Here is an 11,815-nt window from a genome sequence, read left to right as displayed (position 1 = left end):
AAAAGGACTTTTTGTTGTCCTTGATGCCTGAAGCTAGTTGGAGTTCAGTTGCAGCCTTGGCTTTCCTGGTTTGGTCCCTGCAGGACCTGCAGTAATCTTCTGTTCAACCTCTAAAAAAGTGGCTGATACAACTTTTAAGTGAGTTCAGATACTTGCAGAGGTTATGGGGAGGTTTGAGAGAGTTAAAAATGGCCACCTGATTTAATTTAGTTCACCCAGGTTCTGACTTTACACTTAGACCCAATCTCAGGGATTAGAAATCAATCTAAAGAAGTTCTGTGCACAGACTGGTCTAAAAAAAAGCCCAATCTAAGATAGACCTGGATCAATGTACACTCAGACTTAATTGATCTAGGTTAGACCTGTGAATGGAACTTCTGTACAGTTACCTGCACAGCCCCAGGGTTGAGAAAGCCCAGCCCCAGGCCCCAGTTCCAGGGCTGTGCTTTTCCTAACTGCCCCCCCATCACCAGGCTATTTTTAGCCCTCCACCTGTCCCTCCCCCCGTGGACCAGCAACCTCACATCCCACAAGCTGCTCCTGTACTTCCAGTTTTATCAGCATTCACCACTGCTGTGAGCTGAGCAAGTAAATATCAATCAGGGGAGAGGCAGGAGGGAGGGAGGTTCACTGGGGCGTGTGGAGGGATAAAAATAGCTTCTGGTCCTGCTCCAGCCCCCTATAGACCCAATGCAACCTCTCAGAATCTAGCAACCCCCTTGTGGATCATGCCTGCCCCCGTGATCACTCCTCCAAATGTTGCCTGCTTTACCATCCCCCCAAGACACTGCCCATCACAGACCCCCAATTTCCTTCCACCATCCTGCTCACTTCCCCCAATATCTCCAGCCCCTCCCTGCTAGCCCTCCCACCCTGACTTACCTTAGATTGGGTGTCTATTTTTAACATCATCTAACTGCTCCCTAACCACCCCCCACCCTCCCTAAATAGCTGCACTTAGCTTCTGAGTCCATCATACATCTGCTGCTGAGCAGTTACAGAAGGACTCTGCAGATGGTAACAAACCCCAAACTGTTCAACTAGGAGGCTGACATTTTGCATTTTAAAATCCTCGGGGGGTGGCTTTAGAACAGTGATTCTCAACTGTAGTAAAATGTCATCCTAGCGTGCAATGAAATCCTTTGAAAAGTGTTGCAGGGTGCTGAGTATTATTAGCACTCTCAGGTAGGCAAACACCTGGACATGATTCTCAGTATAAACCCAGAAAATTCAAATAGAAATCCATAGTTTTAAAAACTTTGACCTGTTGTGTGCTTTCTGAGTTCTTTGCAAAGAAGAATTGCTTTATTATTTTTACATAGTCAAAGCAAAGAGCTGGCATTTTACAAAGGGTTCTTTGAATCTAATGAAGGGTGTCTTGAGTCTAAAAAAGTTACAGCCACTGGTCTAGGATAATTTCCTATAATAACTGTACCTCATTTGGTAGCATCATTGCTGCATGAATTGAGTGAAGTCCTTTCTGGAATTGTAATATTGATAGTTTTACATTTGCAGAATGAGGAACCTGAAACTCCTAGAGAGTGAATCTCTGGTAACTGATGTATATGTAGTTGGATGGGTTATTTGCTCGAATTGTCAATATGCCAATACTACTGAGTGTAGGAAATAAATCCAGAATATACTTGTGAAATAAAGGTGAGTAAGTTTTGGGGGTTTGTTTGGGTTTTTTTTTTTTACAGAAACGGAGCCTTTAATTACTTACATTCTGTTCTCATTCTTCTTCTCCCTACTCTCTCTCTTTAATCACACAGCATATAAATGCAGTGCTTTTATTATATACTCATTATTATTTACCGTGTCTTAAAAAGGCATCTTTTGCTGGTTACAGCTGATTGTAGTTTTAGAACTATCCTGGCATTCATTTCTAAAGTTTTGGATAAAAAATAAAAGCTAAGTTTGAATCTTACTATTAGTAGATGTAGCGAATAAGGAAGATGGGGTGCTTTGGAAGAGGATTTAAGTACACCAGAGAATATAATTTCAAGGCAAGATTCTTACAATTTGTATTTCTTTTTGGTTTATTGTTTAATTTCTCATTAAACATGCATTCATTCATTTAACCATAAATTAATCCTTAATGTTTTGCCTCTGCAGCCTTTACCAAGAGAATACCATTTTGGCAATAATTTTGGTTATGTAGTAGCATTCAAGCCATTTGGGGCAAAGGAGTGGAGAAGAGTTACAGTGACCAATCCCGATATTGACCGATACGTCCACAAGGATGAATCCATGCCTCCATCAACAAAGTATCAAGTAAAAGTGAAAGCATTTAACAACAAAGGGGATGGGCCTTTCAGCCTCACTGCTGTTATTTATTCAGCACAAGATGGTAAGTAAACGTGGGGTAATAAGATCAAGTGCAAGGGCCTGATCGAGTACTGCCAGTTAAGCAGGAGGAGCTGGATCAGGTCTGTTGAGGCTTAGAACTTACCAATGAATAGCACACACCTTCAGCATGGAAGGCTCCATCTCTTGTGCAAAACTGTCTTGCACTTGAATATGAGAGGGTACCTGGATGAAAAAATGCAGAACTGTGCCTTTGATGTGCAGAATAGCAATGCAAAGGAGTATTTTGTTATTTGAAAAACTTCTCTTTCCATATCTGTTGCCTGATATATGGCATTGTCATCTAAAAAGAAACATTTGTATCATCTTAATCAATGCAACCTGATCGACATGGGCATTCAGAAGGGAATAGTTACATCTTGTTAAGGAAATCTAAAGAAAAGAACACAGTTTTAAAACCATCTGCATTTGTCTAGGGTAGTTAGTGGCAAAGAGCAAAATCCTGCTTCTTAGATTTCTTTATCTTAGCCTTCCACATTTTAACATTTAGCTCCCTTCCTCCAGCAGGATGATTCAGAAAATGGAGTTAAATGCCTAGGTTTTTTGTAAAGAAAAAGTGGTTACCGAGGCACTTCTGTAGGCCTCTGTAGAGGCTGGATGCTGGGTGGGCAGATGCCCTGTAGGGCTGTGCGAAATGGCAGTGTTCCCTTTTGACCAGCGTTTCAACGTTTCGACAGAACAGCGTTCCGTTTTGAATTTTGTTTTGATTCAAAACAGCTGTTCCGTTCCGTTCCATCGAAACAGGATCAAACAGCAAAACTGTTTCGACATTTCACCCATAGGCCATAATGGGGAAGGTTGAAACAGCCTATAACTTTGTTATTTCTTCCTTGATTTGGATGAACCCTGCAGGAATGGTAGCCCCTTCTGAGGGCATGAAGCCTGCCAAGTTTCAAGGAGTTAGGTGCAGGGGTTTCAGAGAAACTGCACCCCAAAATCTTGAAAGCAAAACTCATGTCACCTGTATGTGTTAAGCCACAGCAGGGTCAAAACTGCAGGCATGCTAGCCCCTGCTGCGGCCACAAAGCCTGATAGGTTTCAGGGAGACAGGTGCAGGGGGTTCGGGGAAACTGCACCATGGCACCCTTGTGGAAAATGAAGAGTAATAGTCACAACTCCTGAAAGAGCATTTCAGGCACAAGGAGATAGATGCAGCGAAACTTCAAAACAGTGTTGAAACGGCAAAATGTTTTGACTTGCCTCATTTTGTTTTGAGGCTGTTTCAACTGTATCTGTTTTGTTTCATTTCAATTTTGCTGTTTTGATCTTGAAACGAATCAAAACAGCGTTGAAACAAAACTGGCAACAAAATTTCACACAGCACTTCAGCCCAGAGCTAACTACAGGAAACACTAAGGGATATGTCTTGAATGACTGTCCCCTTTGGCATTTAGACCTCTCCACCCAAAGTCCAGAGCCTTTTCCTATTCTGCAGCCTAGTGCTTGGGGCAGTCATCTGGTTTGAATCTTGAGTTAGGCTTAGAATTTAGAGCTCTCCCTTCCTGGGCAAGTATTCTAGGACTTTACACCTGAGGTAGGCATTGCTACCTTCTCCTCTAGCTGTATTTTTGGGAGAAAATAATAGTGGTTACTGAACTTTACACAATCCTCAGTGCTTTTGGGGTATGTTAGTTGTGCTCTGAGTATGCCCGGAGGATTGAACCCCTGTGGGCACAGAGGCAGAGTTTGGATGTTTTTTCCTCTTTCTATTGGAGATCAACAAGTTGATATTTCTGCAAAAATGCAGTTTAAAATTTTTTTATAAATGCATTAATTTATTCTAAGTTAATTAGTCTTTATTTGTTAACAGATGGTGTTAAAATTTATTATTCTGAATAGCACAACTGGTATATTTAATCATACTATCATAGAAGAATAATTAGTTTGGTTAAATTTTCAAGCTTGTTCAAACTAGTGTGTGCACGCACGCACACACACACACACACACACAGAGAAAATGAGTTCTTCCATGCTGTCTTATTCCACTTTAGACATTAAAGCTATCATATGTATAATTAAAAGAAACCTCTTTGACATTCAACTAAAATCATTTTCTTAGTCCTTGTTGTAATTATTCCAAATTCTGCAATTTATAGAATTGTAGTGAAAAATTACATTGTCTCTGCATAGTGGAAACAAATGTTAGAAAAAGGTAAACCTTGAGGGAGAATAAAATAATAAATTATCTTAACACAATATAGCCAATCAGATATCCAAAAAACCCTATATCATGCCATACTATTTGCGGCCAGAAATCCAAAAGAGAAGTGTAGAGAATTGCACAAATTTTTCATCCGACAGTACAGAATCTACTTTGCCAAAACAGAACTACGGGTATTGAAATAAGCCAATGAGCCAAGAGGCTGGACCAGATAACAAGGCCACATTCTTACACTTCATACACTATTCTCTTCCCAGCATACTTTACAGCAGATTTATGCTTATAATTCCCATTAGCCACTAATGGGAACTTCGCACACAAATTGCCCACACAGACAGAGAAAGATAAAATAGACCCTTTTGTTTCTTATGTTAATTAAGGATTCACACTAACAACACTTAGCTATCTAATGTGATTAATACCAATCCTTGTTATCAGAGAAGTGTACCTTAGAATATCATCTTTAACAGCTGCTCCAGCAACAGAATGATTGTTTTGTATTTATATGGATGATTTAATAAATTGCTATGGCCCAGTGAAAGCTGTATAAGGCAAATAATAGTTCCATATCTTTTTTTTAAAAAGCAATTTAACACCTTTATAGTACACTTTCATGTTTCCTAGCAAAGTCCTGAATGTATTTCTTTTAGGAAAAATAGTTTACTGCTAAAAATAAAAATGAATTGTAGGGAGTATAAACAAATACTGGAAACTTTAGTTATGACTATTTAGCTTAGACTATTTAAGACCCTGGTAGATGTTACATTTATGACACAGTTAATATGTTAATCATACTAGATCCCCAAAATCCCAGCTCCCCAAATTTCTCATCCTGCATTGCATCTGTGGCATGGCAGGGCATGGGATTTTTGAGATCTAGGGTAAAATAAATTCAATCCCAGAAATAAGCATAATGAAATAGAAAAGGGATGAAATACGTCAGGGAACATGAACAGCTGGTACCTCCCAAGACTGGGGAGGGCACCATTTGTAGGCAGCAGCAGCAGCGGTGGGCAAGGCCTGCCTAGAGACACCAATGGCCGCATCGGTAGTGAGGGGGAGGTGGGTGGCAGCAGTTAGTTTCAGGGTGGACACGTGCCCCCACTACACGTTGTCTATATCAGGAAACATTCAGATTATCATACCAAGTGAAACCACTCTGGTAGTAAGAACTATTCAGTTATCAAGTTGCCTCCCAAGGGAAATAGTAGAAGCTCTTTGCCTTTGGACAAAATCCTGGTATATGGTACAACAGGGAGCATTCCAGCAGTGGCATGGAAGTGGACCACGTGACCTAAGAGGGCTATTCAGTTCAGCAGTAACAAGGCCACTGGCAATCAAGGGAATGTCTCAAGCGTATTACTGAAGATGTTGAAGCCTCATGATGATGCAGTATGCTTTGATTGTTAATAAAACTTGCATGTAGCACAATTGCAGTAACATACTTACATTTGCCCTAGCTAATACTGAAACTTTGTTTCTGGTCCCTGTGCTTCTCTAAAATAGTGTCATCCAGAAAATAGCCTTTGCATTTTATCTTCATTCTTAAAGGTACACATTTGAATTATTAGCTGTTATTGAAAGACCATTAGAAAGAATAACTTTGCATGGAAGATCATTTTGTTACCTTGGATACTCTTTATAAGAGATGTAACTGATTTTTTTTCCTGTATGCCAGCTGTCTTGATACATAGTTGACTTTCTGCCCAATTGGAAGATTACGTATATGAAAGCTTTTCCTGAGCTCAGGCAGCAGTGGTTGTCTGTTGCAACTTGTTTAAAAAAGCCATGAATGAGAACTGATCTTAGCTTGAAAAATGGAATCTTTTGTAGGCACTGTGCTGCACTTGTACATTTTTACATTCCTTCACTCTAGTTTAGACACAGGCAATACAGTAAAATTAACATCTTCCTATAATTAAATGAGATCTTACAATTCTAAGCACTTAAAGTATATTTCTAAATTAAGAGTTTCTTGCATTAAAAAAAGTTTGCATGATGCATTTAGTGTAGCAGACCAGATTTTCAAATTTAAGCATGCAAAAACATACAAGTGACTAGCTGCATGCACAAGTGCCTAATTAGCTTTCATATAATAGAATTATAGGACTGGAAGGGGCCTCCTAGAACACTGAGCTGAGCCTTTTGCATTTGCAGGCAATCGTTAGCATAAAGGGGTTCTGAAAAGCATACCATGACCACAAAGCACCCCACAAAAAAAGAAAAAACATAAAACAACTCAAAAGTGGGCCACAGATAAAGAGGAGGGTAGCCTAGGGTACTGCTGAGGCAGGAAATTGGTTAGGCTAAAATTATTCTCAGGTGATCTTAGTGAGAAGGCTAAGCCTCTAATACAGAAGAAATGCTCCCCCCACATGCCAATAGACCTTGCCAGTATGCTTTAGGGAGGGAAAACCTTTCTTGATCCCAAACCTGCCAGTTGGTTTGACTGATTGCACATAATCAAGATCTACCAACCAGGCACTGGTTTATGAAAAGTACTAGAAGCCCCATCATACCCAATCCAAACTCCCTCCTGTCTTTGTGGCTAGTATCCACATGTAATGTAGGGACTGTATGTATAAGCAATGTGATCTAAAATATTTGTGTGCAATTGACTTTGAAAATCTGATCAATAGTCTTCAATGGGTGAGACATTACAGAGTTGAATAACAACCCTGAATGTCTTGTTCTATTTTTCTTTGAGTCTATTTTTAATTGCCATAACTTTCAATTTGGAGTCTGGGAAAGCTAACAACTGTACAACCTGGACCAAATCGCAAACAAGTCTCAAACAAATTCCCTGTAAATTATAATTTACTCAGATAAGAACCTAGTTGGAAACAGATTAAAGACATCAGGGTTTGGCCCTGTGAAAATGAGAGTGTAGTGTAAAATGCTAAAATGAGACAAGACTGTGCAAAGCAATACAAACATGGTACTGGATGGAGTTGCATATTTACCATATATTCAATTTTCCAGCTCCAACTGAGATACCTACAGATGTGAACGTCTTAGTCCTATCATCTTCTGAAATCTCTGTTTCTTGGCACCACATTACTGATGAATCTGTTGAAGGATATCAGGTGAGTTTGAAAGTGACTCTTGTAAATGTCTTTACAATCAGGTAAGTACAGTAACTGATTGGATAAAAAACACTCCTATGGTCTAACTTTCCATGTTCTATATTGCTTAATTAGCATTTGCTGCCCAAATTTGAGTCCTTATTTCATTTTTTATATAATATATGTATTTTATTACTAAGGTATGTTAACAAATGTTACGCCTAATCTCCAAGTGATATAAATTGACATAGAAATCTTTAGAATTCCACAAGAGAACTTTACAGCTTTATACCAACTGTGGAACTGACTCAAAATGTCTTAAAAAGTGTTCCAGTTATGTTTCGGTTATAATAATTAGGTGTACACTGTACTTTTTGTCAGGTTGGTAGGTAAATGATGCCCATTACATTTTCAGAGGGTTGGGTATACAATTACTTTAAAATATTCCCCACAAAATTTGTAGTAACTTGGGAACAAATATTATGGCCATTCAAGTACAGGAAGCCAAAGGTACATAATACAGCAGACAGATGTGGTTCTACTGTACAGCCTAGAGCAAAAGTAAACTACACTCGAGAACTGGATTGCAGCTATGGCGAAATGATTTCAGAACAGAGCAGGGTCAGTGGCTCCATGACTACAAGGTTTCACCAGCCAAACTCTTTTTACTTTCTCTCAAAGAAGGGCACAGCAGTTCTGGGTCTATGGAAACTGAGCCACTATAGAAGTTGCCGTGGAGCAGCCCAAAAGGGTCCTTCCGTCACCATGCACAATGGCCTGTGAAGAACTTTGCAGCATATAGCTTGTTTATTTTGGCTGTGCTCAGAGAAAAAGATTTTAGCTTGATTTGTGATTTAAATTGTCAGTTGCATATTGTTGGGGGTCAAAAAGAACATACAAACCAGAGTGGTGTGTTTTTATGAGTGAACTACAGGAATAAATGTTCTGTTAATAGGATGCAGTGACCGAGCAATTTAAGTGTCTTGCTCTGGCTTCAGATGCATGAATTCAAACCCTGTTCAGAACTCACACCAAAGGCCACTCCCTGTTAACCAAGCAGCAAAGGGGTATGTGGTCATTGAGGTGGATTTATGCACTTGCCTAGGCAAAATGAGTTTTCATTAGCTTAGGCAACAGTAGATGCCTAGCTAGCTGTTCTAGATTGCTTCCAAGCATGCACAAACGTCCCTTTAATTTCAGGTAAAAATTGAGATGCAAAAGGAATCCAGATGTCTTAGGAGTTTTGTGGCTGCCACATAAAGTGGCCTAGAATTGCATTTAATGACTTAGGTACCTAAAACCTAAACAATCTTAGAAATGGAATAGAATCTAGGCCCATGCAGGCAGTTATCATGGCTGTAAAGAAAATGGAGTGCCCGCCCAAATCTGTAGGGAGCCAGAAAGAGTAGCTCTGAGAGGTGTGAACTATAGTCCATTGAGGACTAAAAGCTGTACAGAAAGGATAGAGTGGGGAGGAGAGGGGGAGGGGTTGTGCTCTATGTCAAGGAGCGTTATACATCGATCCTTATCAAAATGGAATCGGAGGAGGAGAAAGTAGAAACATTGTGGGTTAGGATACATGGAGGTTAAGGGGAAAAGGATTTGGTTGTAGGGGTCTGCTACAGACCCCCACACCAAGGTGAAGAACTAGATTTGGAACTCCTAAGGTAGCTCTTGGAGACCATAAAGACTAGAGACCTAAACTACCCTGACATCTGCTGGGAGATGCAGACAGCAAATTCCCACCATTCACGCAGGTTCCTATCCTGTGTACAGGACCTCCACCTGACAGAGGAGGTCCCACTAGGGGGAATGCCTTGCTGGACCTGGTATTGGCAACGGGGGATGACATGATAGGGGACCTAAAGATCAGTGGTCACCTGGAGGACAGTGACCACCAAATAATAGAATTCACCATAAGATGTGGGGTGGGAAAGTTGGCTAGTAGGGTGGAAGTGCTAGACTTCAGGAAGGCTGAATTCAGCGAGCTCAGGTGTTTAGTCAATGACGCACTGCAGAGTAAGAGATTTAGCGAGATGGGAGCCCAGGAAGGGTGGCTGTGCCTCAAGGAAGCGATCCTTTGGGCACAGAGGGTGATGATCCCGATAAGGGGGAGAGGGGGAAAGGGGCCAAGAGGCTTCCTTGGCTGACCAGAGAAATCCAGAGGCAAAAATGGATTTCTAAAGAGGAATATACCTCCTCAGCTTGAAGTTGTATGGAGGCAGTTAGAAAGGCCAAAGCTACCATGGAGCTGAGGATGGCATCCCAAGTTAAGGATAACAAAAAATTGTTTTTCAGACATATAGGAAGTAAAAGGAAGGCCAAGGGCAGTATAGGACCACTACTAAATGGGCAGAAACAATTGGTGACGGACAGAGGGGACAAGGCTGAACGCCTCAGTGAGTTCTTTGCCTCAGTGTTCCTAAACAAGGGGCAAGACAAGTCTCACAATGAGATTGTAGAGAGACAACAGCTGGGCACCAGACTACCAAGCATTGACCCTGAGATGGTGCAGAGTCACTTGGAAGGACTGGATGTATTTAAGTCGGCAGGCCCGGATGAGCTCCATCCGAGGGTACTGAAGGCACTGACTGAAGTCATTGCACAGCCACAGGCAAGAATATTTGAGTACTCATGGCACATGGGCCAGGTCCTGGAGGACTGGAAAAGGGCCAGTGTGGTCCCTATTTTCAAGAGGGGGAGGAAGGAGGATCCAGGCAACTATAGGCCAGTCAGTCTCACCTCCATCCTTGGCAAAGTCTTCGAAAAGATTATTAAGGTTCATATATGTGACAGCCCAGCAGGAAAAATTATGCTGAGGGGAAATCAGCACAGGTTCATAGCAAGTAGATCATGCCTGACTAATCTAGTTTCTTTTTATGACCATGTTACAAAACACCTGGATGCAGGAGTAGGGGTAGATATCGTTTACTTAGACGTCAGGACCTTCAATACGGTATCTTACCCCATACTGCTGAACAAATTAAGAGGCTGTGACTTTCATGATTACACAGTCTGATGGGTGGCAAATTGGCTAGAGGGTCATATCCAGAGAGTGGTAGTGGATAGGTCAGTATCGACCTGGAAGGACGTGGGTAGTTGGGTCCCGCAGGGCTCAGTCCTTGGACAGATACTCTTCAATATCTTCATCAGTGACTTGGACGAGGGGGTGAAGTGTACTCTGTCCAAGTTTGCACATGATACCAAACAGTGGGGAGAACTTGACACACAGGAGGGCAGGGAACAACTACAAGCAGACCTGGACAGGTTAGACAAATGGGCAGAAAATAATAGAATGCAATTTAACAAGGATAAATGCAAAGTGCTACACCGAGGGAGGAAAAATGTCCAGCACACCTACTGCCTAGGAAATGACCTGCTCGGTAGCATGGAAGCAGAAAGGCATCTCAGAGTCCTACTGGACTCCAAGATGACCGTAAGTAATCAGTGTGATGAAGTAATCAGCAACGCTAACTGCACTTTATCATGCATCATGATGGACATAAGGAAGAATTGCTGGACATAAGTAAGAATTTCTTTGCTATCCGAGCTCCCAAGGTCTGGAATAGCCTGCCATCTGAGGTGGTTCAAGCATTGAACATCTTCAGGAGTAAATTGTATGCTTATCTTGCTGGGATCCTATGACCCCAGCTGACTTCCTGCCCTTTGGGTGTGGGGGCTGGACTCGATGATCTTCTGAAGTCCCTTCCAGCCCCAATGTCTATGTCTATGAAAAAAAAAAGAATCGGCAGATGCATGACAAACAGAACCAAGGAGGTGATACTTCCCCTCTATCGGGCACTGGTCAGACCACAGTTGGAATACTGCGTGCAGTTTTGGGCACCGCACTTCAAGAGGGATGTGAATAACCTGGAGAGGTTCCAGAGAAGGGCCACTCGTATGATTAAGGGCTTGCAGGCCAAGCCCTACAAGGAAAGACTAGGGCACCTGGACCTCTTCAGCCTCCACAAGAGGAGGTTGAGAAGCAACCTTGTGGCTGCCTATAAATTCATCATGGGGGCGCAGAAGGGAATTGAACACGTTCAGCCCCTTCAGAAGCTCTCTAACCCAGTCCTCCCCAACCTGAGGTCTGGAGGTGTTCCCCTCGAGTCTGTCTTGCATCACGGTGGGGAAGTCCCAGTCCCTGCCCAAGAAAACAGAAGTGAAGAATTGGTTAAAGAGGTCTGCTTTCTCCTCTGGCGCAACCACCAGATTGCCCAGA

General features: G+C 41.8%; 1 protein-coding gene across 2 annotated transcripts in view; it reads left to right on the top strand.

The window, feature by feature from the left end:
• CNTN1 (contactin 1) overlaps positions 1–11,815 on the top strand; it is a 271,994-nt gene that overhangs the window by 207,377 nt on the left and 52,802 nt on the right. For both annotated transcript variants that reach the window (XM_019543375.1, XM_019543376.1), the window contains exons 18-19: positions 2,116–2,350; positions 7,511–7,614. In XM_019543375.1, coding sequence (XP_019398920.1) covers positions 2,116–2,350; positions 7,511–7,614 — 339 coding nt within the window. The remainder of the gene's footprint in view (positions 1–2,115; positions 2,351–7,510; positions 7,615–11,815) is intronic.

This window comes from Crocodylus porosus, unplaced genomic scaffold (genome assembly GCF_001723895.1).
Source record: "Crocodylus porosus isolate Cpor-Errol unplaced genomic scaffold, CroPor_comp1, whole genome shotgun sequence".
Lineage (NCBI taxonomy): Eukaryota > Metazoa > Chordata > Crocodylia > Crocodylidae > Crocodylus > Crocodylus porosus.
This window is presented reverse-complemented; position numbering and strand designations above follow the sequence as displayed.